At 60.7% G+C, this 27,774-nt stretch overlaps 1 protein-coding gene across 2 annotated transcripts; it reads left to right on the top strand.

The window, feature by feature from the left end:
* The first annotated feature begins 214 nt into the window (after positions 1–214).
* On the top strand, positions 215–26,483 carry CACNG3 (calcium voltage-gated channel auxiliary subunit gamma 3). Of its 2 annotated transcripts, XM_063171598.1 has the most exons (6): positions 215–342; positions 449–534; positions 1,633–1,826; positions 22,169–22,252; positions 23,808–23,948; positions 25,068–26,483. In XM_063171598.1, the coding sequence occupies exons 3-6, from the start codon at positions 1,643–1,645 to the stop codon at positions 25,577–25,579; spliced, it is 921 nt and encodes a 306-aa protein (XP_063027668.1). In that variant the 5' UTR covers positions 215–342; positions 449–534; positions 1,633–1,642; the 3' UTR covers positions 25,580–26,483. The 2 variants fall into 2 exon arrangements, with proteins under 2 accessions (XP_063027668.1, XP_063027667.1); XM_063171597.1 differs by lacking the exons at positions 215–342; positions 449–534 and having other exon boundaries at positions 1,546–1,826.
* Positions 26,484–27,774: the final 1,291 nt, after the last annotated feature.

Raw genomic sequence — 27,774 nt, 5'->3', positions numbered from 1 at the left:
CCTCAAAAATGCCCGGATGACCCCTGTGACACAGGGTGGGTGGGCGGGTGGGCACTGCCGACCCCAGCCCTGTGCCCCCACTCCTCAGAGGGCTGTGTCTCCTCCCAGCTCCCAGCTCTGCCTCTCCAGATGGAAGCGCTGGGAAGCAGGAGCTGTGTGCCCAGAGCCTGGGCAGAGCTGCGCCGCCTCCAGCCTGCCTGGGAAGCAGGCACGGGGCCGTGGGGAAGCGGGGAATGAAGCAGGGCGATCCGGAGCCGGGAGCCCGGGCGAGCTGGGGCGGGAGGCGGCGGGGCCGCAATCAGCGCGCCCTGCCTGGGGAGCGCAACCAGCCCTGATTGCAGGGTGAGGAGCTGCTTAATTTCCGCATTCTTAATTTCTCAGCGCCTTCATAATTCTCTGTTTGCCTTTTTGGAGTAAATAACTAGTATTTCCATGTGAGTGCATGCAGATGAGGGCTGGGGAGGCACTCGGCACCGTGTAAATCAGCCGCTTTCCCGTCTCACCGCGGCCCTCTCAGGAGCCTGAATTCCAGAGGTAAGTGTGTTCTAGGGCTTGTTGGAAAGGTCGCATGAGTCATGGGCTCATCCATCCGGCTGAGGGATGTTCCAGGGAGCTGAGGAGACAGCGGAGAGGGCGAGGGCAGGGGGGTAACTGCTGGCAATGGCGCAGGAGTGGCTTGTGGGTACGGGGGATGTTCAGGCTGAAGCAGCTCCTGCGCAGGGGATGAACGCCGGGCTGCCGGGGCAGGGACAGCTCCGTGCCAGCGTGGGCAGGTGCTGCGCCCTCCCTGGGGCCGCTGTGTGCGTGTGTGCCCCCAGCCCCTTGTCGCGGTGCCAGCGGTGCCCGGTACCGGTGCAGCAGCTCGGGCACCGAGCAGACAGAGCTGGGGGGACCCAGGGAACCGAGCGGCCCCGTGCCGGGGGCTGGCGCGGGTGGGTGACCGTCCCTGGGGCGGCACTGCCACTTGTAGGGGATTTCCGCGTCCCGGGACAGTCCCGGGCCGGTCCCAGAGCCCCGGTGGTCCCCGGGGCGGTCTCGGTCCCCCGGTCCCCGCTCAGTCCCGGCGCCCAGCGGCGGGATCCCCCTGCCCAGTCCGGGTTTGGTTGTCGGGTCCCTCTCCCGTTCCCCCGGGGCAGTCCCGACCCCAGCACCCCGAGGTGGGGGGGGGTGGTTCCCGGGGCAGTCCCGACCCCAGCACCCGGGGTGGGCTTCCCGGGGCAGCCACGGTCGCGGTCCCCGCCCAGTCCCGGCACCCGGGCTGGATTTCCCGTGCGGTGCCGTCCCCGGTGCCGCGGGAGCGGGCGGGGGGCGGTGTCCCGGCGGCGCAGCCCCCCGCGGGTCCCGCCCCCGCCGCCCCCCGCCGCTGCCTTGGCCGGGCGGCGCGGGGGAGGCGCCGGGAGAGGCGGCGGGAGCGCACGGCGGAGCCGCTCCGCCGGGCTGGGCTGCCGCGCTCCGCGCTCGGGCCATGCGAGCCGCGCTCCCCGGGGCCGGGCCGCCCCGCTCCGCGCCGCCGCGGGGGCCCGGCTCTCCGCCGCCCGCGGGGGCATGAGGCGGCGGGCGGCGGGCGGCGGCGCCGGCCCTTCCCCTGCGAGCCGCCGCCGGAGGATGAAGCAGCATGAGGATGTGTGACAGAGGCGTCCAGATGCTCGTCACCACGGTGGGAGCCTTCGCAGCCTTCAGCCTGATGACCATCGCCGTGGGCACCGACTACTGGCTCTACTCGCGCGGCGTGTGCAGGACTAAGTCCATGAGCGACAACGACACGAGCCGCAAGAACGAGGAGGTGATGACCCACTCGGGGCTCTGGAGGACGTGCTGCCTGGAAGGTACCGACCCCCGCGGCCCCCAAACTTCGGGGGAAGGGTTGCACCGCGGGACCCCCCTCCCCAGATCCGGGCCCCCGGCGGGCGAGCGGCGCATCCCTGGCCCCTCCGAGCATCCCCCGGCCCGGCGGCCCCGCCGCTCCCGCTGCCGCCTCCCGCACCCCTCCCCGGGCTCTGGCCCCGAGCTGGGAGCTCGGGGGGCCGCTCCTGGCGGGGCGCGGGGCCGGGGGAGCGGGGCTGCGGCTCCCCCCGTGCCGGGCAGCGCCGGCGGCAGACGCGCCGTGTCCTCCCGGCCAGCTCCGGGCTGAGGGGCCACAGGTCCCTCTCCTGATCGGGAATGCGGGAGCGACAGGCCCGCGGCTGCTGCCCCTCTCCGAGGCTCGGCCGGCCCCGCGTTCCTGTCACGGGGGGAACGCACCGCGCCCGGCGCTTCCATCACCGAGCCCCGGCTCCAGCGCCAGCCCCTTCCCTGTGAGCGCACAGCCGGGCAGGGGGGGCTGTGCCGCCCCAGCGCTGCTGCTGCCCCAGCGCCGCTCGTCCCCACGGCGGGGCTGCCCCGGCACGGCTGCCCCACGGCCGAGCTCTGCCCGCCCGGCCCCGCTGCTCCCCTCCCGCAGCAGCGCCTGCCTGGCCAGGCCCCAGCAGCTGCCGCCCTCCTGCAGCACAGGCCACGGTTCGGGGCAGTTTTGCCCCAGAGCTGCTGCTCGAGGCGTCTCTGAGCACCCACGGGCTGTGGTTAAAGATGAGCTCGAACAGAGCCAGGTGCCGGTACCTGCGCAGCGATGCGCGGCCGGTGGCATCGCCCTGGGCCCTAACTTTGGCAGCGAGGGCAGCAGCGGGTGTCCTGCGTGCTCAGGAGAACCTGCCCCGCTGCCCTGATGGGCCCTGGCCGTGTCAGAGCGCCCCGGGCCCGGAGCGACCCGTCCAGCGCCAGGGGCAGGCGCTGAGCGGCTCCTCCACGTTGGAAAGTTCTCGGTGAGTCACGGATGCAGAAATACCCTGTCTGTGCCTGGTGCTCGGTCCTGAACCCGGTGAAGTCAGTCAGAGCTTGCTTATTGATTCAAGGAGGGTTTGGATCATGCTCTAATTCCATAATAAATAATTTGAGATAATCTGTCTCCCCTCTTGGGCTGAGGGAGCCAAGGAGGCAGCAGCCAGGGATGTGAAAGATGGGATCGCTGGCGGCATGAGTAATATCCAAAATTCTTTGGTTTGCTACATGTATTTCTTTTTCCAGCCAATGCTTTATGTTTCCCTCACTGTGATCAATCACTGCTTTGGAAGGAGCCAGAGAGACCCCGCTGCCCTGGGCACAGCTCACTCGGGAAAGGGTTTGGCAGTGCCGTGGCAGAGCTCAGAGCTGGATGCCAGCCCTGCGCCCTGAGCCTGGGCACGGGGCTGGGAGCGACAGGGCAGGGGCTCGCCGTGGGCTCAGCACTCCCTGTTCCACATCCTGCCCCTGCCGGGGCTCTCAGAGCTGCGGGAGTGGGAGAGGAGCCGTGCGGGGCTCGCCCGTACCCGCGGCACCCCCGGGCCTGGTGCGGGGCACGGGCTCCGTCAGCCCCGTGCGGGTGGCAGCGGGGCTGCGGGGACAGGGACAGGGACACGGAGGGTCCCGGCTGTGCTGGGGAGGATGTGGGGCTGGGATGGTGCTGGGGGACGTGCTGGGGCCGCCTGTCACCTTCCCGAATCCTGCAGGGGAAGGCGCCTCGCAGGCTGTGAACCAGCGCGGGGCTGGCAAGGGAAAACTTCCCCGGGCGAGCTGCGCAGGGCTCAGGAGCCGGGGCGGGGAAGGAGCGTGCTGGGGCGGGGGCCGAGCGGCCCCGCAGCCGGGGGAGGGCCGGGGGCAAAGCCCGGACCCGTTACACGCGGTGCGATTGCCGCTGCAGGGCCTCGCTGCTCTCTGTGCGCTCGGAGCGGGGACAGCGGCTCCATCCCCGGCCCGGGACCGGCTCTGCCGCAGGGGCCGCTTCTCCTGCGGGGCACAAATGCTTTTAGCACCGAGCAGAGCCCCCTGCCCCTCGGGAGCCGCCTCAGCTCTGAACTTTCCGCCGTCGGTGGGGGCCGGACGCGTGTGCGGGGCAGGAGTCGCGCTGGAGTCGCCGCGGCTCGGCCCGACGGGAGCGACGGCTCCGAGCGAGCATTCCCGGGGCTCCGAGCATCCCCTGCAGCTCCGAGCATTCCCGGGGCTCCGAGCATTCCCGGGGCTCCGAGCATTCCCGGGGCTCCGAGCGAGCATCCCCGCGGCTCCGAGCATCCCCGGCGGCCCCGGCGCAGCGCCTGCGTGGGAGCCCCCACCACGTGAGCGTCACAAGCCCTTCGGCGAGAGCGGATAAATCCTGAATGGAGCCGCCGCAGACCCATGGAGAGCCACCCACACGGGGAAACACAAATTAGCGCTTGACTCAGTCGCTGGAGCCAGGCAGGTGTTCCCAGCCTGCTGGGCCGTGACAGCCTGCTCGGAATGGCAGCCTTTGGATCCTGGTTATTGCTTTGACAAGGTGCGGACGCTCGGCAGGTGTCCCCGCGTGTGTCCAGCTCAGGTGTGACTGGGCTGGTCCGTGTGTGTCCCCCGTGGCTGTCCCAGTGTCACCTGCTGTCCTGTGTGCCCACCGTGTCGGTTCAGAAGGAAGGGGAGCTCATGGCACTTTGGGCAGAGAGCTGAAGTTGAGAAATAGCTGCTCAGGCTAGTGGTGTTTTCAAGAAAGTAACAGAACTTTGGTTTTCATCAAACTTAATTAAATTCAGCATCATTAAATGCAGCATCATTAAATGCAGGGAGGCTCCGTGTCCTCCCTGCTGCGTGGTGTAGATTGGGACTGGCTCCATGGCATCATGCGGATCTGAAACAGGCAGAAGGAGCAGGAGGATTTGGCCAAGGCTGCTCAAAATACCATATTTTAAGGCGATGTGGTACTTTTCCTTTCCTCCTTCATTTCCCTCATCAGAATAAAGTGCTCTGTCATTTCTGGAGGAGGCCAAGCATTGCTCTGCCTGCCTCCCTCACAGAGGATGCTCAGCACCCTGCATTCCTCTGGGCTGGTTTGTGGGGTGTTTGGCAGGGGACACAGACATCTCATGTCCCAGAGCTGTCCTTCAGCTGGGCTGTCCCCCTCGGGCCCACCCTGGCCCCTCAGTGTCCCCCAGAGCAGCTCCAGCGCAGCCTTTGCCAGCCAGCAGTTCCTCCTTGGGGAGCTTTCAGGGCTGGTCCTTTGGGACGATCCTGTCTGGATTTACACACAACACTGCAGGTGCCACCAGCTGACCCCACAGCCCTCGGGACCCTCCCTGCCCAGTCCTTCCTGCACCTGACCTGCAGCTCAGTGCTGGTGCACGGTCACTCCTGGAGGCTGCACCCCCGGGTGATGAGCCGTGTCCCTGGGCCAGGGGTTCCACTGGAGAGCCCGAGAGCTCCTCCAACTCCCCCTGAACACAAGAAATGATCTCTGGTACCTGGGTCTCCTGTGGGCTGTGTGTCCCTGTTCTGCCTGCTGTGAGTCTGGCTGCACGCTGAGGTCACTGAGCCCCTCACAGGGAGTCCCCAGAAGGGTGGGACCCCTCAGCCCATCTGGTGGGACTGGGCAGCATCTCCAGCCCCAAACTGGAACTGGCTCTCCTGGTTCCTCACTCCCAGCCCTTGGAGCTGGCTGTATGGAGATGGCCATGGCTGAACGGGCCCAAGGTACCGAGCTGCCCAAATCTGCCTGGCTCACCTCCCTCATCCCTCAATATTCCCATCTCTCTTTTCTCTGCCATTTCCCTGGTTTACTCCCAATTATTTCATGTTTTATTCAATGCTCCGAATGAAGACGTTGCCATAGCTCAGCTCTGTCCTTGTAACAGGCAACCCTGTGCAGGAACATCCCTTGGATGGAGGGACTGTCTCTGGGAGCTCCCAGCCCAGGTAATAAAGCACTGTTGATTCTGCATAATGCAGGTCTTTAACTTTTTCAGGAGAGCCAAATCAAATACCCTGTGGAACTCTTAAATGTATTATGTTACTGATTTCCTTTATCAACTGAATCTATAACTATATCAGAAAAAATGTATGAAGATTGACAAATCTGTTTTCCAGGAGGCTGTTTGACATTTGCCTCCTCCTCTGCTAAGCCATGGGCAATGCTGGGGACACAGCTCCTGCCACTGCCCATCACATCCCTCCTGGCAGTAAACCAGCTTCTCCCTTCTTCCAGAAACTCAACAGAATGCCAAGGTTTATTAAAATCCATTTCAGATCTTCAGAAGCCTTCTCAGCCCATTCTCTGGATGCTCCTGGGAGGGAGTTCTCTGGTCCTCCCCGTTCCATGTTTACACTTTGCTGTCACTGCTCAGCATCCCCCAGCTCCTGCCAGAACCCGGGAGCCTGTTTGTCTCCAAGTAGAGAACAGAAGTATCTGATGAATAAATAAGCATGTGTCACTTCTGCTCCATGACTGACAGTTACACTGTTGTGATCCAGCCGTGGTTTACACGTCAGGAGAGCTCCTTCCAACACAATGACAGAGCTCCTCCTTGTTGTGCCTTGACCTTTCAGCTGCAGATTTATTTTAACTGATCCCATCAGCTCCTCCCATCAGCCACTTGTGTGTGGCCTGCTACTTCCCATATCAAAGTCCCTGATTTTTAATTTTTTAATTCAATTCCCCCTTTCCAGCAGGGGTTTGAGGCGCAGGAAAGCTCCTGCCCTTGCTCCCGAGTTTCCATTTTCCCTGTTGGTTCTGTCCTGGCTGGTTTTGGCTCCGCTGAGCTGAGCTGGGTCACAGTGAAGGCATTAAACTGGGCTGGGAGCCCTGCCCCGCCTCCAGCTCCTCTCAGCCCTCTGAGTGAGGCCAAGCAGAGAATTTCCCCAAGGTGACAGCAAGATTGTTTCTGTTAGAAAGTTATTATCTTTAATTTTTAAAAGCGCCAAGCAAATGTCCCTGAGATTGCAATCACCCGTGATGGAGCACTTTTTCTCACTACTCATTATGGGCAGGTATTTAAGGAGCTGCTCATCCTGTTCCCCTGTCTGGTCAGTGTCTGGGATAGATTCTCATCTCCACCCCAACGTGGTGCCTGATGCAGCTCAGTGCCAGTGCTGCTGATGGAGTGGAGGGGCTGCCAGGCCAGGCTGACCACACTGACCACGCTGACCACGCTGACCACACTGACTATACTGACCATGCTGACCACGCTGACCACGCTGACCACGCTGACCACACTGACCACGCTGACCACGCTGACCACACTGACTATACTGACCACGCTGACCACGCTGATCATACTGACCACACTGACCACGCTGATCATACTGACCACGCTGACCATGCTGACCATATTGACCACACTGACCACGCTGACCATACTGACCACGCTGATCATACTGACCACGCTGACCACGCTGATCATACTGACCATGCTGACCATGCTGACTATACTGACCACGCTGATCATACTGACCACACTGACCACGCTGATCATACTGACCACGCTGTCCACACCGACCACACTGACCACACTGACTATACTGACCACGCTGACCATACTGACCACACTGACCACACTGACTGACCATGCTGACCACGCTGATCATACTGACCACACTGACCACACTGACCACGCTGACCACACTGACTATACTGACCACACTGACCACGCTGACCACGCTGTCCATACCGACCACGCTGACCATGCTGACCATATTGACCATGCTGACCACGCTGACCACACTGACCATACTGACCATGCTGACCACACTGACCATACTGACCACGCTGACCATACTGACCACACTGACCACACTGACCATGCTGACCACACTGACCACACTGACTAATACTGACCATGCTGACCACACTGACCACGCTGACCATGTTGACCATGCTGACTACACTGACCACGCTGACCATGCTGACTACACTGACCATGCTGACTACGCTGCCCAGCACCCCTGGCATGGCTCCCCAAGTGCCCCCAGCTACAGCTCTGCCCAGGGATGGCAGGTGTGGGGCAGGGGAGCACAGGTGGGGACTGCCAGCGAGGGATGGAGGGGCCAGGGCTTCTCTGTGCAGCCAGGCAGGTTTGGGGGTGCTGGGAAGGGCTGTTTGCTCATTTTGCTCATTTTTTCCTGAGGGCTGGGCCGTGTTGAGTTTTCCTGTGTGATGGAAATTCAGGATGTGATGGAGGCACTTCAGGAGAGGTGTGGGATGAAGGTGGAGAGGAAGTTACCTGTCTGAGATTACCTGGTGGGATTACCAGGCTGCAGTTTAACCCAGTGAGACTTTCCATCAGGACAGGCTGGAGCAGGGGCAGCCCAGCCCTGGCACTGCTGTCACACAGCACCAAACACGGGGCTCTGAGAGGGGTCACAAACAGCACCCAGGCACAGCCCTGGGTTTAGGGAATCCCCGAGCCTCGCCCTGGTGGAGGATGTACCGGATAGAAGTGAATTACTGTCCTCTAATGGAGATGGAAATGAGGCTGGCTGGACCCTCCGGCTGCTCCAGCCCCATGTTCTGGTGGCACATGGCCAGATGCCACGAGTCATAAGAATCCTTCTCCTGGGCACAGAGGGGCTGGTGCCCCTGCCAGCTGGCACCGTGGCTCCAGGGCTGCTTGGAGAGTGTCCGGGGAGGAGCTGTGCCTCAGCTCGCTGCCACCAGCTCTGCCTCGAGCACGGGGTGCAGAATTCACCCTCCTGGGCTGCTGCGGTGTTTTCTGGGCACAAATGCTGACTCGTGGGGCGGGTGAAAGAGCCGGCTCCCTCGCTGCCTGCGAGCAGCACGTGATGAGTAAAATGCTGCGAACGGCTCAGAAACGGGCATTTTACTGCTGCATAGGCGTGGTGCAGAGCCTGTCATCTCCGGAGCTGTTCCCGTGTAAGAGAGGTGCAAGGCAGAATTTGAATGAGGCTCAAGTGGGTTTTTTCCCATGCAAGGTCACTGGCTCCACGCCGGCTGTAAATAATTAGGGCTGGCTGCCGAGGGCTGCGAGCCGGGCTCTGGGGGTGCGGGCAGCCGTGCTGGGCTGGGCTGGGCTGGGCTGGGCTGTGCTGTGCTGGGCTGGGCTGGGCTGTGCTGTGCCGTGCTGTGCTGTGCAGGGCTGTGCTGGGCTGTGCCGTGCTGTGCTGTGCTGTGCTGGGCTGTGCCGTGCTGTGCTGGTCTGGGCCGTGCTGGGCTGTGCCGTGCTGTGCTGTGCTATGCTGTGCTGGGCTGTGCTGTGCTGTGCTGGGCTGTGCTGGGCTGTGCTGGGCCATGCTGTGCTGTGCTGTGCTGGGCTGTGCTGTACTGTGCTGTGCTGGGCTGTGCTGGGCTGTGCTGGGCTGGGCTGTGCTGTGCTGTGCTGGGCTGTGCTGTGCTGTGCTGGGCTGTGCTGGGCCATGCTGTGCTGTGCTATGCTGGGCTGTGCTGGGCTGTGCTGTGCCGTGTTGGGCTGTGCTGTGGAGAGGGTGCCCCCAGGATGGATGCTGGGTCCCCGGGCTCCCAGCGAGGTGGGCACTGCCCAGGAGGTGCCAGCCATGACGTTTGCTGGAGCAGCCGGGGAGTGATGCCCCACTCTGCTGCCAAGAGCTGTGTGGCGTTTGGTGAATCCCTTCCCTCAGCACGAGTTTTGCCTTCTGTGAGGTGAAGTCAGGTGGATTTGGCAGTGCTCTACTCCCACGGCTCCGGGGAAGTGCCCCCGCTGGTCTGCAGGGTGATGCCATCCCGTGCCCCTGGCACAGCCCCGGGCACTGCTCAGGGGACAGGCCAGGTGTGCACACCTGCCATGCTCTGCTCTCTGGGATGAACTGGCCAGGTGTGCACACCTGCCATGCTCTGCTCTCTGGGACAGCCAGGTGTGCACACGTGCCATGCTCTGCTCTCTGGGATGAACTGGCCAGGTGTGCACACGTGCCATGCTCTGCTCTCTGGGACAGCCAGGTGTGCACACCTGCCATGCTCTGCTCTCTGGGATGGGCTGAGGTGAGGCAGCCGAGCATTAATCTTGCTCAGTGCTCCTCGCCTCTCCTGCTTCCTGTTCACATGGGTTTCACCATGGATTTTTAATGAACACTGTGCACTTCATAACTACAGTAACGTCCTTTTTCGGGAAAATCACAAACGGCCTTCAATTGATATAAATGCACTAATCCGTAGGCGTGGGGGATCCTGCCCGAGGGGCCCCTCCCTGCCCCACCTGCAGCCAGGTGAGGGAGCAGCTGCCGGCATCCGCTGCCATTAACAGCAGTGCCGGCAGTGCGGGGCCGGGGCGGCCCAAGGGGGAAGGTGTGGCATGGACGCCTGCAGAGTGCCCGCAGGGAGGTGGGGAGGGGTCCTGCCCGCTGCCCGCTCCCTTCCCAGAAGGGTTCCGGCTTTCCAGCGCCTCCAGGCCGCTTCAGCCCCTGGAGTGCCCCTGGGAGGGGTTTCCCCTGAAGCTGCTGGATGCATTGCGGCTCGGTGCTCGGCGTGGAGGGGCGGGGGTCTCTCCTGAGCGCTCCCGGCTGGCTTTGCTGTGGTGATGGGCTCCGCTCCCGAGGTTTGGGAAGCTCTCCTCGGGGTGAGGAGCTGCTTGCTCTGCTCGGTCCCACGGGGCTGTGAGGAGCCGCGGCTCGCTGGGGAGTGCAGCAGCTCCAGATGAGGGCTCTGATTAAGAAGACACGCTGTGATAAGGAATGACAGCGCCGGGTGACAGCGGGTGGCTGTCCCTGTGCCTGGGGTGTGTGTGCTGACAGCCCTGCGGCGGGAGAGGCTGCTGGGCTGTGCGGGGAGGGGCAGGGGCTGCATCCCTCCCCGGGACCTGCGACACAGCCCTGGGAACACCCGGGGCTGCTGGGGAACGCTCTCATTGCACACTGCTGCCGTTTCCCAGCCTTCTCCTGCCCAGCTATGGAAGGGGCTGCGGGACGGACAGGCCAGGCCAGGGGACGCTGCGGGCTCAGAGCTGGCCTGAGCCTTTCGGTCCCTTCCAAACAATTCGGGCGTTCTGAGGTGCTGTGATCCCTTTCCAGAGGATAAGTGGGGGATCCTCTTGCAGCAGGCTCTTGGTCCCTTTTGGATGTGCCAGCACCCCTGGGCTTTGCTCAGCCTGAACATGGCAGGAATCCCCCACTCCCTGCGGGTGCTGAGCACACCAGGGTTGGCAGCAGGAGGGATGGTGCCTGCTGATAGAGTGTGATGATTTTCTCCGATATTGCTTGCTTCTTATCTCCTGACACCACAATGAAGAGACAAATCTCGTGCTGCTGGGCAGCAGAGGGAGGCTGAGCTGTTCCTGTTCCAGGTCCCTGGGAATGGTGCTGTTTAATCACACGGTCCTGTGGCAATGCCAGGGTGGCAGGAGGGGCAGTGGGCAGGTTTGGGGGCAGGTCACTCCCTGGTGCCATCCTGTCACCCTCCCTGGGGCTCTGTGTTTGCTGTTTGCCAAGTGGGGTGTGCTGAAGGAGGAGAATTGAGGTGTGCAGGAGCCCCGGGGCGGGGACAGGGACAAGGGGGGATGTGTGACCCCCCCAGCCCTTCTGGGGACACTGGGATCTCATGGGGACACTGGGCACTCATGGGGATGGTGGCACTGGTCATACATCCTGTGGGACTGTAGTGAGCAGTGACAAAGGTGGTGTTTGAAGGTGACATTTGCGTTCCTGCCTCTCAAATGATCACATTTCCAATTTCACTGGTGTTTTGGTCATTGTCCCCTAGTTATACCTTTAATCTCAGTTTGTGCCTGGAGTCACAAGGGGAGGGGAGAGCACCCCAAAAAGACTACGAACAAGCAACGGTCCTTTTGAGGTGTGCCTGATGTAAGTAACTAAAATCAGCCTTGGCTTGTGCTGCAAGCAGCTCGTGTCCTGAACTTGCCTGGTGCCAGAGATGGCACCTCCATCCCCCTGGAGAGGCTGGGCTCCCTCCTGACACGGAGCAGGAACCTGCAGGCCAGGCCGGCGATGCTCAGCCGGTGTTAAACACCAGCTCCCCGCAGCCGTGTGTGACACCTCAGCATCCCCAGTGCCTCGCACAGCGCCAGCACCGAGCGCTGCGAGGGGCCGCGCCTTCCCGGGCCGCTGTCACCCTCCGAGGCACGCCGTGACCTGCGGCAGCCGCCAGCCCGGCTGTGTCCGGCCAGCGGGGACACTCACTGCTGCCGGGATGCCCGGGCCTCCATCTGCCTGAGCAGCCTGCCTCGGCACATCGCGGTGCGGCAGCTGTGCCACGGCTGGGCTGGGCTGGGCTGGGCTGGCACCGCTTCAGATGGGCACGGGCTGGAGCCCTGCCTGCCCGGCTGCTCCGGGGGCTGCGAGCCTCCCGCGGCTCCTTCTCCTCTGCTGGGAGAATCTCCTGTCGCTCCTCAGCGCTCCAGCCAGGGATGAGCGTGTTCTCTGTGCGTCAGTCTCCGGCCTCCTCTCCAGCGAGAGAGGCTGGAGCATCACAGCGATCGCGCCTTGCATGGGAAGCAGCAGAGCTGCGGCGGGGTGTGAGCTCAGCCGGGGCTGCCGCTTCTGTCCCCCGGCTGCGGGAGAGGGGCGGCGGGGCTGGGGAGGCGTGTTGGAAACAGCTGCGTCCGGTGACATTGGAGATACCCTGTCTATTGCCCGGACTGCCCCAATTCATTCTGTCCCTGAGCCTGCAGCAGCTCCGGGAGCCCAGCCCGTGCCCGCAGCCGGGCCCGTGTGGCTGCTGCCAGCCCCGCTCAGCGTGGCCGAGGTGCGAGACAGCCGCTCCTCCTCCTCCTCCTCCTCCTCCTCCTCCTCCTCCTCCTCCTCCTCCCCCCGAGCCCCGTCTGCCCGCACCGCGCTCGGCCCTGCCCTGGGGACCCGGCCTGGGGACTGCGGGGACGGGATGGCCCCTGTGCGGGATGGCCCCTGTGCCCCTGCAGCCTGCGGGAGCTGCGGGACATCGGCCGTGAGGGAGCTGCCGTCCAGGGGCTCTCCCGGAGCTCCCGGCCATCCCGCGCCGGTGCCGTGCGTGGCACCGTCCGTGCCGCTCCCTGAGGGGCTGAGGAACAGCTCAGGGGCTGCTCAGGGCACACCAGCTCAGACACTCTTTAGAAACCTCTTGCCACGTCAGTTTGAGCAGATGTCCCTTTAGGGACGAGGGGAAGTCTCCCCCCAGGCAGAGAAGCAGAACGCCCCAGGCAGGCAGGCAGGGGCGGGCCGGGGGTGACAGCAGCGGCACCTCCCGCGCAGAGCCTGTGCCAGGGCTGTGACATCCCCGGCTCCAGCTGAGCACCCAGAGCGAGCAGATGCTCGTGATCTGCATCTCCGCAGTGCTGCCCTACCCGTCTGTAAATTGGGAGAGTAGAATCACCGCACTGTGGAATGGTTTGGGTTGGAAGGGACCTTCAAGGTATTCAGTGCTATGGGCAGGGACACCTTCCACTGTCCCAGGCTGCTCCAAGCTCCATCCAGCCTGGCCTGGGGCACTGCCAGGGATCCAGGGGCAGCCACAGCTGCTCTGGGCACCTGTGCCAGGGCCTGCCCACCCTCCCAGGGCAGGATTCCTTCCATATATCCAATCTAAGCCTCCCCTTTGCCTGTGTGAAACCATTCCCCCTTGTCCTGTCATTCCCTGCCCTTGTCCACAGTCCCTCTCCAGCTTTCCTCGGGGCTGCTCTCCATCCATCCATTGTCCTTCCAGCCCGTAGCCTCAGCTGCTGGAGCATCACCCCAGAGCAGGTGGGAGCCCTCAGGGGAGCTGCTGGGCTGCACCTGGGACGGAGCCATCAAAGGCTGCTGCAGGCACAGCCCTCCCTGCAGGGATGTGTGCTGAGGGCAATGCCACGGACCCTGGGCACCATCCAGAGCTGAAAACAGGGCAGTACAGCCACAGGGACAGCCCCAGGTAAGTGCCAGGCCCCGGTGGAACTCCCTCTGTCCTTGATGGCAGAGCAGCACCTGGGATGGGCTCTCTGTGATTCAGAGCAGAGGAGGAGGATGGAAAGCCGTGGGGGAGAGCTGAAGCTCTCTGCTGCCACCGTCTCGGGGCTTTCACGTCTTTCTGCTCTTCCCTCAGAGCTCTCGTTGGCTCCTGAAGGGCAGAGCCTTGGGGAGCTGGGCTTGTTTGGGGTTTGCAATGGCAGGGCCAGGCGGACTTGGGGCTGTTTAAAAGCTCCGATGTTTTCTAGCAACAGATTTTGTGCTTTGAGGTTTGGGAAGCTGGGTTAGGTGGGACTATTTAATTGCCAAGGTGATGGTGAGAGTGGCTCAGGGACCAGGAGCAGCTTGCCCAGCTCTGACCTGAGTGAAGCAGCTCTGTAGCCAGGAGTGGGGTCCTGCTCCCTGGGCTGGAGGGCGCAGTGAGGGCAGGGACACCACAGCCTCAGACAGAGGAGTCCCTGAGGCAGGGCAGTGCTTCAGGGCCCTGCAGTGTACCCTGCAGTGTCTCAGGGCCCTGCAGTGTACCCTGCAGTGTCTCAGGGCCCTGCAGTGTACCATGCAGTGTCTCAGGGCCCTGCAGTGTCTCAGGGCCCTGCGGTGTACCCTGCAGTGTCTTAGGGCCCTGCAGTGTACCCTGCAGTGTCTCAGGGCCCTGGAGTCTATCCTGCAGTGTCTCAGGGCCCTGCAGTGTATCCTGCAGTGTCTCAGGGCCCTGCAGTGTATCCTGCAGTGTCTCAGGGCCCTGCAGTGTATCCTGCAGTGTCTCAGGGCCCTGCAGTGTACCATGCAGTGTCTCAGGGCCCTGCAGTGTACCATGCAGTGTCTCAGGGCCCTGCAGTGTCTCAGGGGGCTGGAGTGTACCCTGCAGTGTCTCAGGGCCCTGCAGTGTACCATGCAGTGTCTCAGGGCCCTGCAGTGTCTTAGGGCCCTGCGGTGTACCCTGCAGTGTCTCAGGGCCCTGCAGTGTACCCTGCAGTGTCTCAGGGCCTGGAGCAGCTGGCTGCCGTGTGCTGGGGGATTTTGGTGCTGTGAAATCCCAAAGTGCTGTGTGAGGGATGAGATGCACCCTCCCCACCCAGGCAGGGGCCTGCTGCCAGTGCAGCAGTGTCAAGGTGTTCCCAAACAGGGCAGGGGGAGTGTGGAATGCCCCGGGAGTGGCTCTGGGTCTCTGGGCAGCTCAGAAGGGCAGCTTTTGTTTCGTGGATGGGGAAGACGAGGCTGGCGTCGCTCACTGGTTCACCAGCAAAGTTCTCTCCTGATGCTCCGTCTGCAGGAGAGTTCCTCCTTGTTCTCCCAAAAAAGCCAGGAGTGGAACGATGGTGCTACTCCTGAATATGGCTTTCCCCATCTGGGGCGTTGGAGCCGCTCCCCGGGGCTGCTTCCCTCCCGCAGATGGTGAGGAGGCGGCGCTGCCTCCGGCACCCGGAGCTAAATCCGGCCGGGCTGGCGGCGCTCGGAGCGGCGGGGCCGGGCCGGACCCGGGCCGGGGAGCCGGGGAGCCGGAGGGGAGCGGGGACCGGGGCTGCCATCCCTCCATCCCTCCCTCCCTCCCGCACAGCACAGTGCCCACTGCATCCCCCGGAATAAATGGGCTGTGATGGATCGAGGCCCTTTTAACACATCAGCTGAAGACTTCAAATATTTATACCGGGAAGATGTGACACAAGTATGGATATATTTTAGAAAAGGCAGGTGCTGGAGTGGCAGTCGTGTATTTGAACTTCAAATACTTGCCTTCAAATCTATGCCATAAAAGAGGAAGAACGTGATAAATTTAATATTGCTTTTTCAGGGAAAACAACCTGCCGAGCCTCCTCCCAGGCTAAATGTGCTTTAAAGATTGACTGTGCAGCTGTAATAACTATTGATGAACTGTAAACATGAAAAGATCTCCCTGCTCCCGGCCTGTCAGGAGCATTAGGGTGGAAATGCTCTGTGCTCCGCTCTGGCATGACTCACCGAGGCCTCGGCAAATGTGTTTATTTGTAAAGATCCTTATTTCAGAAATAGTGACCTTTTTAATGCCTCGTGCAGCGAGCTCAGAAATTCCAAATTGCCTTTTGGCGACTGCCTCGTCTCGCTGCAGCTCTGACAGTGCTTTTCATGGCCATTTACATATTTTTAGCCTGGATATTCTGCACTGTGGGGCTCCTTTGCAGAATGATTTGCTTTTTGCAGCCCTGGGCCTGCAGTGCTGAGGGCATGGAGGGGCTCACTGCTCACCGGGCTCCTCTGGCACCTGGTATAAATAGGTGAGCCTCTGCCCAGAGCCCTCCCTTTATGGGATGCAGTTAGTAACAGCCTCCTTCAAACAGACCGTGGTGCTGGTCACAGATTTAAGCAGCTGCTTCACCTTGAAACAGGGAATATTGAGGGTGGGCAGGCCCTGGCACAGGTGCCCAGAGCAGCTGTGGCTGCCCCTGGATCCCTGGCAGAGCCCCAGACAGGGCTTGGAGCAGCCTGGGACAGTGGAAGCTGTCCCTGCCATGGCAGAGGTGGCACTGGATGGGCTTTGAGGGCCCTTCTAGCCCAGGCTACTCTGGAATCCTGTGATGATTCCATGAATAAATCCTGTGATGATTCCATGAATAAATCTGTTTTTCCAGGCTGCTGCACACCAGCACACCAGGATGTCCCTGCTGGCCCCCACACTGTCACAGTCACCTGCCGGGCTCTGTGTCACTGTCACTGCCCCTGCTGTTGGCTGCACCAAAGCCAGTGTGACCAGTGGCTGTGTTACTCTGTGCCAGTGGCTGTCCCCTTGTTCTGAGTCCCTGCTTGTGCCACCAGTGCCAGCCCATGCCCTGGAGCAGCGGCAGAGCTGCAGGGTGGGCAGAGCAGCCTCTCAGCCCTTCCCTTCCCTTCCCTTCCCTTCCCTTCCCTTCCCTTCCCTTCCCTTCCCTTCCCTTCCCTTCCCTTCCCTTCCCTTCCCTTCCCTTCCCTTCCCTTCCCTTCCCTTCCCTTCCCTTCCCTTCCCTTCCCTTCCCTTCCCCTCCCTTCCCGCACTCCCCAGGGCTGGCACTGCGTCCTCCCGGCCCAGGATGAGGGTGTGCTGTGTGAAAATGCCATGATCAGTTATTTAACATTTCTGGGGCCTGTGACTAAGGCTGCTGCTGCGTTGTTTGGTGGCGGGCGGTGGCACTGCTCCTTTCTGTGCTGCTGCTCATCCAATGCACTGGGGAAGGACGTTCTGGTGCTTTTCCGCTGCTTCTTCCAGCCTTTATCGGCGCTCTACAATTCCGAGTTGCTGATTTATATTCAGAGTTATGAATATCTCCTTTCTTCTCTTTGTTGGGCCTGTTTTTATTTTTATAGCTGTTTGCTTATTAGCCAGGCAGTTTCTAAACCAATGCAAGCTCCTGTCATGGTGATGAGTTTTCGGGCAAAACGCTCTTAAATCATTCTCTGTACACAGTTGTGCTTTTATGCTCAAATCCATTCTCCTAAGTGATTTGGCTTATAATTGTTTTCTGCTCTGTGAATGGACCTCTCAAAGCACCAGGAGTCTGTGCTGGTGCCTCGGACTTGCCTCTGTGTGCCCATAAGGAGCATCATCAAGCCATGATTGCTTGGACTTGAGCAGCAACTAGTTTTTAATTCTGTGATCCATTCCCCTTCAGCTGTCAACACGGAGTCGAAAATAGCACTCCCCTGTGCTGGATGCCACGCTTCACAGCTATGAAATTGTCATTTATAGGTTTTTAGAAATTCAGAGGACATTTTAATACCGGTGAAGTGAAACCTCCAGCTCCCCATCATAATGCAGCTTCTCTTGTCCCTGGTATAAATAGGTGCCTCAGCAGCCCGGGGATGATCCGGCCTGTGCTCGGGGTGGGAGCAGACACCCGGGCACCCACAGCCACAGATTCTCTTTGGCTGGATTCTGGCAGCTTGTTTCACCAGAGGATCCCAGGTTTTACCCTCTGGACTCTTGGTTTTCCCCCCGGTCCCATCTGGGCAGGTTTTGTCCCCAGTGCTCTGGACGTGAAACTCGAGGGTCAAACTGACTCCTACAAATGAGAGTGTCTGGATCTGTCTGTTAATTATCCAGCTGGATAATGGGATCATGGAATGGTTTGGGTTGGAAGAGACCCTAAAGACCTGCCACTCATGCCAGGGTTGGGCTGGGAGCTTCTTCCAGCTCTTGGAGGGGTGGAAAGGGGAGGAGGGGGATGAGCCCAAGCGCCCTTTGCCAAATGGGCACAGAGCCCCCACCCTGCAGGACAGACCCCTTCCCCACACCCTGCTGGACAAGGACGTGGGATCCAGCAACCTCCCAGAGCTGAGCTGGCCACCCCTGTTCCCTTCAGCCAGAGAGGAGGCTGGAAGGCAACAAACCCTTCCCAGGGGCTCAGCAGTTAACCCAAGGAAATCTAAAATGTTCATTAGAGAGGGAGAGCAGGATCCTGGAGGGTCAGGGGAGGTCCTGGTGCCCCAGGCTCTGGGCTCAGCTGGGCCAGGCCTCCTGCCCTGCCCCATTTCCTACCATCCATGACTCCAAGCAGACAAACAAACCAAAGATCATTATGTTTTTTATATAATTGCCAGAATTGTATTAATTTAAACAGATAAACTCAATCAGTGAAGCTCATTAATTTCTAGCACACGGCTTATTTACGCCAATTCCGGCTGCTCCAGCGCTCATTGCGCTCTCGTAGGAATGTCAATTACCTTTTAAAATAAAAATCAATGTTTATCCACTGTTAAAGATAAAACATTAAATGATTTCCTTAGACATGCTGATGAGTGCTCTCCTCCCCAGCATGATCTGAGTGCTCCCGGAGTTGGCATCTGCTGCCCATTGCCACGTGCCATGGAGGGCACAGCAGAGAAAGGACACCCAGAGCCCCTGCACCTTCCTGCCCCATCCCAGCCATGGGGGAGCAGCAGAGAAGGGGCACCCAGAGCCCCTGCACTTTCCTACCCCATCCCTGCATCCTCCCAGGAGCCTGGTGTTTTCCTGCCATGACCTCCAGCAATGTGGAAGGACAGAGGGAGGAAGGCTGGGAGGATGCAGGGAGGAAGGAAGCTCAGGAGAGCGTGGGGGGAGCCCCTGGAAGCAGCTCCAGAGTGTTACCTGATTACTTTTCTAATGAGGAAAAATGAGAAAACCCTCAGAGCAAAGGGCTGGAAATTACCCATCAGCTGCAAACTTTTTTTTCCTCCTCTATTATTCAGAATTGTTTTGCTTTTCTGAACTGCCTTGTGTAGGTTGCACCAACCCCACAGATTCCAGAATGGGAGATGATGAGTCACTGTCAAAATGTAGATTTTTTTCCCCCCTTTTTTCCCGTTTAACACCGCTGAGGGAGTGAAGTCCCTGTGCCACGCGCCGATCGCTGGCACCGCGCGGGCTGGCGCTGGCAGGAGCTCCCGGCCCACCCGAGGTGTGAGTGAGTGCCAAGCTGCGCTCGCCGTGTCCCCCTGGGGATGCCCATCCCGGGCATCTCCTGCTCCCCACACCCTGCCAGCCCTGGGGGTGCCGGGGCTCTGTCCCTCTGTCCCCAGGTGTGCTCGGGTGTGTGCTCACACCGGGCTCTGCTCGGCCACCGCGGCCACGGCGCAGCCACCCCTGCTGCCTCCTCGCTCCTGCTCTCCTTCCATCTGACTTGGGTTTTTTCCACTGGTGGGGGTTTTTTTTAATACATAAAGCCAGGGAAAAGTGTCCTTCGGAACAGGCGTATCTGTGTAGGTGCCTCTGCTCAGGCACAAGCCACCACCGCAGCGAGGGGGAGAGGGTGTGAAAGGCAGACGGAGCCGCCGGGGGAGCTGCTGTGGGGCTGCTGGCCGCCGGGATGTGCTGCGGGACAGCTCAGCTCTGCCGAGGAGGAGGAGGATTCCTCCCACTGCCAGGTGTTGAGGGGCCCAGCACCCATCCCGGCACCAGCAGGGCTGGGGGCTTTCGGCCTCTGCTTTCCCTCGGCCGCTCTCCTGGGCTCGGGGCCAGCAGGTGCAGGAACGGTCTGGGGAGTCACAGAGCTGGTGGGATGGCAGGGACAGCTCCCCTGGCTCCCCAGGGCTTCCCTTGCCTGCTGGAGAGCAGCCCCTGTCCTCAGCTCCAGCAGCAGCTCCAGGGGATTTACTCAGTGCTGCAGATCAAGGGCTGTAGCCACCCCACCAGCCTTCTCTGCTGCTCTTCTAAGCTGCTGTGTGCCTTTGAACTGAGGCTGTGTTGAAAATGTGGTGATGCAGGAGGCAAACAATGTTCTGGGGGGTGGCTGAGACCCCCCCACAGCCATCCCAGGGCCGCAGGAGCTGCTTGGTGGCACCCACTGGGCCCTGTGCAGTGGCCCCTGGCTGCTGGCCGTGGCTAGCACAGACCCAGAACCCCGGAGCTCTGCAATCTCACACCGGGGACCTTGTGCAAAGAGCCCCAGGATGCCTTGCAGAGCCTGGAGCTGGGGAAGGGAAGGAATATGGATGAATTTCTCTCCATCTCTCCAAGCATCTGGGAGGTGGGTGGGAGGTAAAAAAAGATGAGCCCTGAAGTTTTAATTCCTCGGAGATATTTAGGTATCTTGCTCTTGTTACTCAGGGAGTGCAGAGCCTGAGCATCTCTGGGATTGTGCAGCAGGCTCCTTCCTACCCCAGCACTCCCCAGCTCAGCTCCGACCTCTGGTTCTCCAAACTATTAATTTTCAGAGAACTTAGACCATAATGACCCGCCATTCCCTCAGATGGATTCGGTGTAACACAGTGCCTTCAGAAGGCCATTACTGGAAACCACAACTTGGGAGATAACTCACTTGGATTTATCAGCAGGAGCAGAGAGCTGAGGGCTGGAATGTGACCTTGGCTCCTGGCTGAGCCACCACGAGGGGAGCGAGGAATTTTGTTCTCATTTGAGAGCGGTCTCAGCTCATCCTCCTCAGCCTGAGTCTTCCTTTGCACACCCCAGTAGCACCCAGAACGGTCCCTGGAAAAATGGTTCCACCAGAATGAAAAGTAATGAGATTTTAACACCATAACTGGAGCTCTTTAGCCTCCCGGCTCGTCGGGCTGGGATCGATATTCTTGGCTGTATTTCCACCCTCACAGCCCGCCCTGGGGGAAGGGGCTCCGAGAGGAAAACAACCTGAGATCAAATCAATTAATTGCCTCTGCATGTGCCGATCAGGGCGGGGCGGGAGCTCGGCGGTACCGCGGAGCAGGGAGAGCACAGAGCCCGTTCGGGGTAGGGAGAGTGCAGACCCTGCCCGGGAAGGGAAGGGAAGGGAAGGGAAGGGAAGGGAAGGGAAGGGAAGGGAAGGGAAGGGAAGGGAAGGGAAGGGAAGGGAAGGGAAGGGAAGGGAAGGGAAGGGAAGGGAAGGGAAGGGAAGGGAAGGGAAGGGAAGGGAAGGGAAGGGAAGGGAAGGGAAGGGAAGGGAACCCGCGGCCTCTGAGTGTGCCGAACGAGCTCATCGCTGCCAAATGAAAGCCCGTGTCACCCATCCCGAGGCAGGGCTCTCTGCGGAGCCTGGGCCGCCGGGCAGGGACAAGGACAGGGACAGCCTGCAGGCACCCCGCAGTCCCATTGCTGGTAGAGACAAAAAGCCCTGGGAGGTTTCCCAGCTGGAGGGGATTCCCTGGATTGAGGTGAGGCCATCACACGGAGAGTTTGGGCTGCAGTTGGGTGAGGCTGCGGCCGCCGCAGCTCCCAGGGCAGGATTCCCTCCCTGGGGAGCCCCTCGGAGGTCAGAGGGGATTTTTGGGATTGCAGCCTTGTTGTGGTGTGCGCTTGCAGGCTGGAGTTGTGTGTCAGGTGGCTCGGCATTGCCATGACGACGGGCATCAGTTGGTGAACAGAGGGAGTAAAGGAGACGAATGTCAGAGTGTGAGCGGATGCTGTGGGGCCGGGGCTGCCCCTGCCTGGGCAGCCGGGGGTGCTGCTCTGCCCGTGCCTGCTCCATCCATCCCTCACTGCTGCAGCCCCGCTCTGGCCCTGCCTGGCGGCTGCAGAGCAGAGGGACCCGTGGGGCAGAGCCCTGGGGCTCTGGCTACTGGGACAAGGTGGGTGGAACCCAGAGCTGCGAGGAGGAGGAGGAGGCTGGGGGCTCTGCCGTGAGCTGGTGTCCTCGCCGTGCCCAGTGCATCCCCTTCTCCCACAGTTCCCAAAGCAACGGCAGCAGGCGATTCTCCCTCCTTTGCTGTGTCTCCCTCTGGATGACAGCCTGCCTCCCCCAGAGCTTCATCTCCAGCCTCTGACTGATGCCTGTCGTGCTGCTCAGCTCCCCCAGCACAGCCTGGAGCGTGCAGGACCCCCTGAGGGCTGGCTGGTGCTGTCTGGAGCCCTGGTCCCTGGTGCCATGGCAGAGGGCACAGAGCCTGCGTGACCCGAGCCCGTGCTCCAGAGCCAGGATGCTGGGGGGCTGCCCTTCTTGCGGGGAGGTGCTGCAGCTCCTGCCACCCCTCCCGGCCCCTGGCTGCTCCAGGGCAGTCCCACGCTGGGCCTCAGTGCCCATTTAGAACATGAAGGCCCCTGGGCTGCTGCCCACCCTGGCCCGCAGAACTGAGCATTCCCTGCCTTGTGTCTCCCCAGGAACCTTCCGAGGAGTGTGCAAGAAAATCGACCACTTCCCCGAGGATGCAGACTACGAGCAAGACACGGCCGAGTACCTGCTCCGTGAGTGCTCCCCTGTGCTCACATCCCCTGGGCCCTGCAGGGCACCCCTCCCTGTGCCCCGGTGTCACCCAGCAGGGTCACAGCCCCCAGGCTCCCCGTGCAGCCTCAGGGACCCTCTGGCTCCCCGAGCCTGGCACTGCCATGCCTCAGTGCCATGGGCTCCTGGCACGCTGGGCTGGCACTCGCTGTCCCTGCAGCCAGTCCCAGCAGTGGCTGCACAGCCCGAGTGCCCTGGTGCCCCCACAGGGGACCGGGACCCCACAGGTCCGAGGTGCAGCCCCACAGGGACCCCTGTCCCTGTCCCTGCTGGTGTCCCTGCTCCCCGAGCCCCCAGCCAGGCTGGGCTCACTGGGAGAGCAGAGGAGCAGCTCCAGGTGCTCTGCCCTGGCAGCCAAGCACAGGGACACAGAGGGAGCTGAACTGGCACGTTTCCTGTCCCAGGGGCCAGCCAAGCTCCGGGGCAGGACCACAGGCCTTCCCACACCATCCCAGAATGGCCCAGCTTGGAAGGGAGCTTAAAGCCCAGCCCAATCCACTTCCCTACATGGATCAGCTTCCAAAGTGACAGTAGAGAGTAATGAATGCAGCAGATCACTACCTGCTGCACCAAAAATACACTGTGCCTTGGCTTGGGCTCTCATCCCTCAGATAGGGCCGTTATTAAAGCAGAGAAATACAGAGAAGCTCCATTAAAATTCCACTCCTGGGGGCTTTAAAATAGACTTTTTACTTCAAATGTGAGAGGGGGTGGGAGAACTTCAGCACTAATCTACTAAAACTGCAAAGCCATTTCATTAAACTCACTCTCCTCTCCACTGGGTGAGCAGAGATGTGGAAATCTGAGAGTGCAGAGCAACAGCTGGGTGAGCAGCAGCTGGGTCAGTCAGAGGGCTGAGCATGAGGCCATGGGCACAGGGCCCTTCTCCCAGGACTCCTCCAGCCCCAGCAGCTCAGGGGGTGCCCAGGGCTGCTGCACACCCTGAGCTGCCCCTGTTGTTGTTTGGGAATGCAGAGCCTGGGCTGAGCCCTCAGCAGTCTGGCACACACGTGTGGCTCTGCATGCCAGGGTGTCATTTGTGTCACAGTGCCTGGCACCTGCTCACCCTGAGGGCACAGTGTCCCTTGGCTGCAGGCCCACCCTCACCCAGCCTTGGGACTGCCCATGCCTTCCGCTGAAAGAGGGGAAATCCAGGTGAGATATACAGACGGAATCCTTCCCTTGGAGGTGGGCAGGCCCTGGCACAGGTGCCCAGAGCAGCTGAGGCTGCCCCTGGATCCCTGGTGGTGCCCAAGGCCAGGCTGGGTGGGGCTTGGATCAAGCTGGGATAGTGGAAGGTGTCCCTGCCATGGCAGGGCTGGCACTGGATGGTGTCAGGGTCCTTTCCAACCCAAACCACTCCAGAGGTCCATGACAAGCAGAGGATGCCTAGTGAGGACCAGGGCTGTGTCTCCCCATCCATCCTGGCAGCACAAAGGGTGCCCTTGCACAGACCCTTCCCTGGTGCAGGTTCAGGGGGTGCTGGGGGCTGATGCTGCCCCTGTCCCTGTCCCACAGGTGCAGTGAGGGCATCCAGCATCTTCCCCATCCTCAGCGTGGGGCTGCTGTTCTTTGGGGGCCTGTGCGTGGCCGCCAGCGAGTTCTACAAGAGCAAACACAACGTCATCCTCAGCGCTGGCATCTTCTTCGTCTCTGCAGGTAGGAGCTGCCCCGGGGCCCCTCCAGCCTGGGGGACACAGGGGGGACATATGGGCGGGGTGTGGGTCCTCCCAGGCTGTCAGCACTGAGAGGTTCTGAGGTTTGAGAGCTGTTCCAGCCCTGTGGAAAATCCCCACAGAAGGGAAAGGTTGTCAGGGGTCTCTGGCCATGGTCCCTGTGCCAGACAGGGCTTCAAGTGTCCCCTGCCCTGCCTCAAGCAGAGCCCATGTGGGGGCACAGCCCAGGAGGGGCTCCCCAAGTGCAGCCATCCCCTGGGGTCACCAGACCCTGGGACAGGACTGGGGCTCTGCCCTCCATCCTGGACAGTCAGTGGGCACTGTGCCAGCAGCAGCACCAGGCAGAAGGGCTGCCACATGGAAACCACTCTCTGGAGAGGCTGTTCCTGCTGGATTACTCATTTCTCTGTGCTGTTCCCCACCGCTTCCCCTGATTATCGCGTGACAATGTCTTTGTCTCGAGGAACCGCTCTATTTTGTGTTTTTCTTCTCCCCACAAAAAGACAAATGACTCTTCCTCCTTGGCTGGCAGGAGCTGCTGATGCAGATGAGAAAACAGCAGAGAGAACATAATTGATTCATTAAGTAAATCTGGGAATGCACCAGCCTCTCCCCAGCCTGCAGCACAGCCCTGCTGGCTGCTGGTGGAACACAGGCTGCCCCTGCCCCAGACAAAGCCTCAGGACTCCACCAGAAACGGAAAAGGAAGAGCCATTCCAGCTTCCCTGTTCTCCCAGGGCCATGGTGACCTGGCTTCATGCTGGGGGGATCCCCCTCTACCCCTCAGGCTGGCTGTGCTGCTGCATGACACCAGCCAGGCTCCTGCATTCCCTGCTCTGCAAAGCAGAGCACAACCAGCTCCTGAAATGTCCCTTTTCTGGAGAAAACTGTGGTTGTTCCTCCTTCCTGGGAGGAGGGACAAGGGAATGTGTAAGGAATAATTGTGTAAGGGAATATAAGGGTGTCCTGGGAGACCAGTAGCGGTCTGCAAGGGGGTTTGGTCCCAGTGTGCTGGCAGAGGGTTGGTGCCCCACGGGGACACGTCTCCCCCATCCGCTCCTGCCACTCAGGTGAGCACCTGCCCCACTTGTCCCCCCCGCAGGTCTCAGCAACATCATCGGGATCATAGTGTACATCTCGGCCAACGCGGGGGACCCGGGGCAGAGCGACTCCAAGAAGAGCTACTCCTACGGCTGGTCCTTCTACTTCGGGGCGCTGTCCTTCATCATCGCCGAGATGGTGGGCGTGATCGCCGTGCACATGTACATCGAGAAGCACCGCCAGATCCGCGCCAGGTCGCACTCGGAGCTGCTCAAGAGGTCGGCCTTCACCCGCCTGCCGCCCTACAGGTACCGCTTCCGCCGGCGGTCCAGCTCCCGCTCCACCGAGCCCCGCTCCCGGGACATGTCGCCCATCAGCAAAGGGTTCAGCACCATCCCCTCCACCGACATCTCCATGTTCACCCTCTCCAGGGATCCCTCCAAGGTCACCATGGGGACGCTGCTCAACTCGGAGCGGGACCACGGTTTTTTACAGGTCCACAACTCCATCCCCAAAGAGTTCAAGGAGTCTTTGCACAACAACCCGGCCAACAGACGAACCACGCCGGTCTGAGGCGGGCTGGGCCGTGGGCAGGCTGCATGGCATCACCCTCGTGACGGTGTAACCTGTGAAACCCCGTTTTTAAGGACAAACCCGGAGGCTCCCCGTGCCCCTGCCCGTGGGGCTGGTTTTTCACTCCTGAAATGCCACTGGCCGGGCCGGGCCGCTGCACCTGCAGTGGGAGCGGGACCCCCGAGGGGAGGGGACGGGGCCGCGCTGGGACCCCGGCCCTGGTGTCCCACAGACTGAGCGGGCTCCAGCCCCCGGGACAGCGGCTTCCCGAGGTCTCCATCGTTCGTGTGATCATAACCGCAGTGTTCCCATAGCTGTGTGTCCATGGAAATGCTGGCGATAGCCCTGTCCGTGAGAACCCTTACCCGGTATTACCTTTCGGTGGAATCGCCTGGAAGGCCGCAGCTGGAAGCACTGAGCTAGTGCCGGAGCGATGCTTGTGTTCCGAACCCCCTTCCCTGTCGTGCTGGATGGAGTGCTCGGGCTGGGTTCCTCTATGGCGTTTCGTGCATGCATTAAATAGCTTGGAATTCAATTTTGTCATGTCGGGTTGGAAGAAACATCCTTTTGCAATTTTCTGTGGTCTCGAAAGGGCTTATTTCCTTCCCTTCCTTCCCTCCCTTCCCTCCCTTCCCTCCCATGAAAGGACTCAGGAGCAGAATTACTCCAGTGACTGGTAGCAAGTATCCAGCGCTTAATTCACCTCTAATGTTGCAAGCAAACGAATTACTTCCCTGCAGTTGGTACACACGCAGTCAGAGATGACTGGCTGGGCACAGCCGAGGGGCAACGCGCGACCGTGGTGCTGCGGGAGCGGCTGCGGCCGCGTGCGGATGGGGTGTGATTCCCGAATGGCTGGGAGATCCATGAGAAAAACAATAAAATTGTCCAGTTTGGCAAGTTCCTTGGCTGAGTAGGTCACAGTGACCCTGCAGAGGCACCGAGAGCGGCGCAGCGTGGCCGGCAGGGAGGAGGGAGGCCAGGCTGGGCTGCAGGGAGCGCGTGAGCAGACGGAGGTTCGGCTCTGAACTCTCCCACTGGAGCAGAGCCCGTCTAAGTGCAGGCAGTTTGGAAGCAGTTGGTCCGCGGTGATGTGTCACTCAATTGAAATCTTATTTAACCTTCTGACAGAAGTGGCAGAGTCCCACAGGGTCCCCGGGGCCGCTCTGGGGCCAGCAGGGCTCTCATTCACTCCTCCCGCAGAAGGGGAACATCTGGTGCGCAGTGTGTGTGCCTGAACAGCCTCGCCCTGGCTCTGCTGCCCCGAGTCTGCACATCCCAGTCCTTACTGGGAGAAATGGACAGGCCACTGGGAAACCCAGCACAGGAGCTCTGCTGGAGTGAAATCCTCCTGGGAGCTCCGCAAACAGCCTCAGCCAGGGCTGCGCTCCCTTCACAGAACCACAGAATGCTTTTGGGTGGAATGGACCTTAAAGCTCAAATCATTCCAGGGGCAGGGACAGCTTCCATCCTCCCAGGCCGGTCCAAGCCCCATCCAACCTGGCCTTGGGCACTTCCAGGGGTCCAGGGGCAGCCACAGCAGCTCTGGGCACCTGTGCCAGGGCCTGCCCACCCTCACAGGGAGAATTTCAACTCCTTCGCCCTTATTTGCTACTGTTGAAAAGGGGGTTGTTCGAGAAGGCTGATTCAGATGCTAATTAAGCCTCTTAATTGCCGTAGTTGCTGATAGCGTGTGTTAAAAACAGTCAAAGGAGAGATGCACCCCCATCTTAGGGCAATATTTAAAAGCAAAGCAGTGAAAGGGCTGGCAGCGCTGAACACGGGGCAGAATGGAGTGGAATAGTGCAGTTGGAAAGGACCTACAATGACCATCTCCAACTTCCCCAGCAATTGGTTTTGATCGTGGCTGACCAAAAGCTAAAGCAGGGCCTTGAGGGCAGAGCCCAAAGCCCTTTCCAGCCGCTCCAGGCAGGCTCTGGGCACGCCGGGGGCGCAGCAAGGCTGCGGAGCCGCAGTGCCGGACCGGCCGCCTGTGTGCATGGAGGCAGAGCGGGCAGTGATTGAAGGTGTTTACTGCCACGCGTAATATCTTCCCTTTGTGCCGATGTCTTTCCCCTGGAAGAGAAAATCGATACCCAGGCTAAATCTGGAGGCTTCAATATTTCTCAGAGAAGTGCAAATCAATATGGATTTCTTAACAAGTTTAATTTCAATACCTGAAAGTGCACATTCTG

The sequence above is a fragment of the Melospiza melodia genome, chromosome 18 (assembly GCF_035770615.1).
Source record: "Melospiza melodia melodia isolate bMelMel2 chromosome 18, bMelMel2.pri, whole genome shotgun sequence".
In the NCBI taxonomy this organism is placed as follows: Eukaryota; Metazoa; Chordata; class Aves; order Passeriformes; family Passerellidae; genus Melospiza; species Melospiza melodia.
The sequence above is the reverse complement of the archived record's forward strand: the minus strand, read 5'-3'. Positions and strand labels throughout refer to the sequence as shown.

Excerpts from the sequence above, each read along its gene's own strand:
- CACNG3 (XM_063171597.1), top strand. The coding sequence starts at position 1,616 with ATGAGGATGTGTGACAGAGGCGTCCAGATGCTCGTCACCACGGTGGGA. Across the intron at positions 22,253-23,807 it reads CACGGCCGAGTACCTGCTCC|GTGCAGTGAGGGCATCCAGC; the intron begins GTGAGTGCTCCC and ends CCTGTCCCACAG. Across the intron at positions 23,949-25,067 it reads CATCTTCTTCGTCTCTGCAG|GTCTCAGCAACATCATCGGG; the intron begins GTAGGAGCTGCC and ends TCCCCCCCGCAG.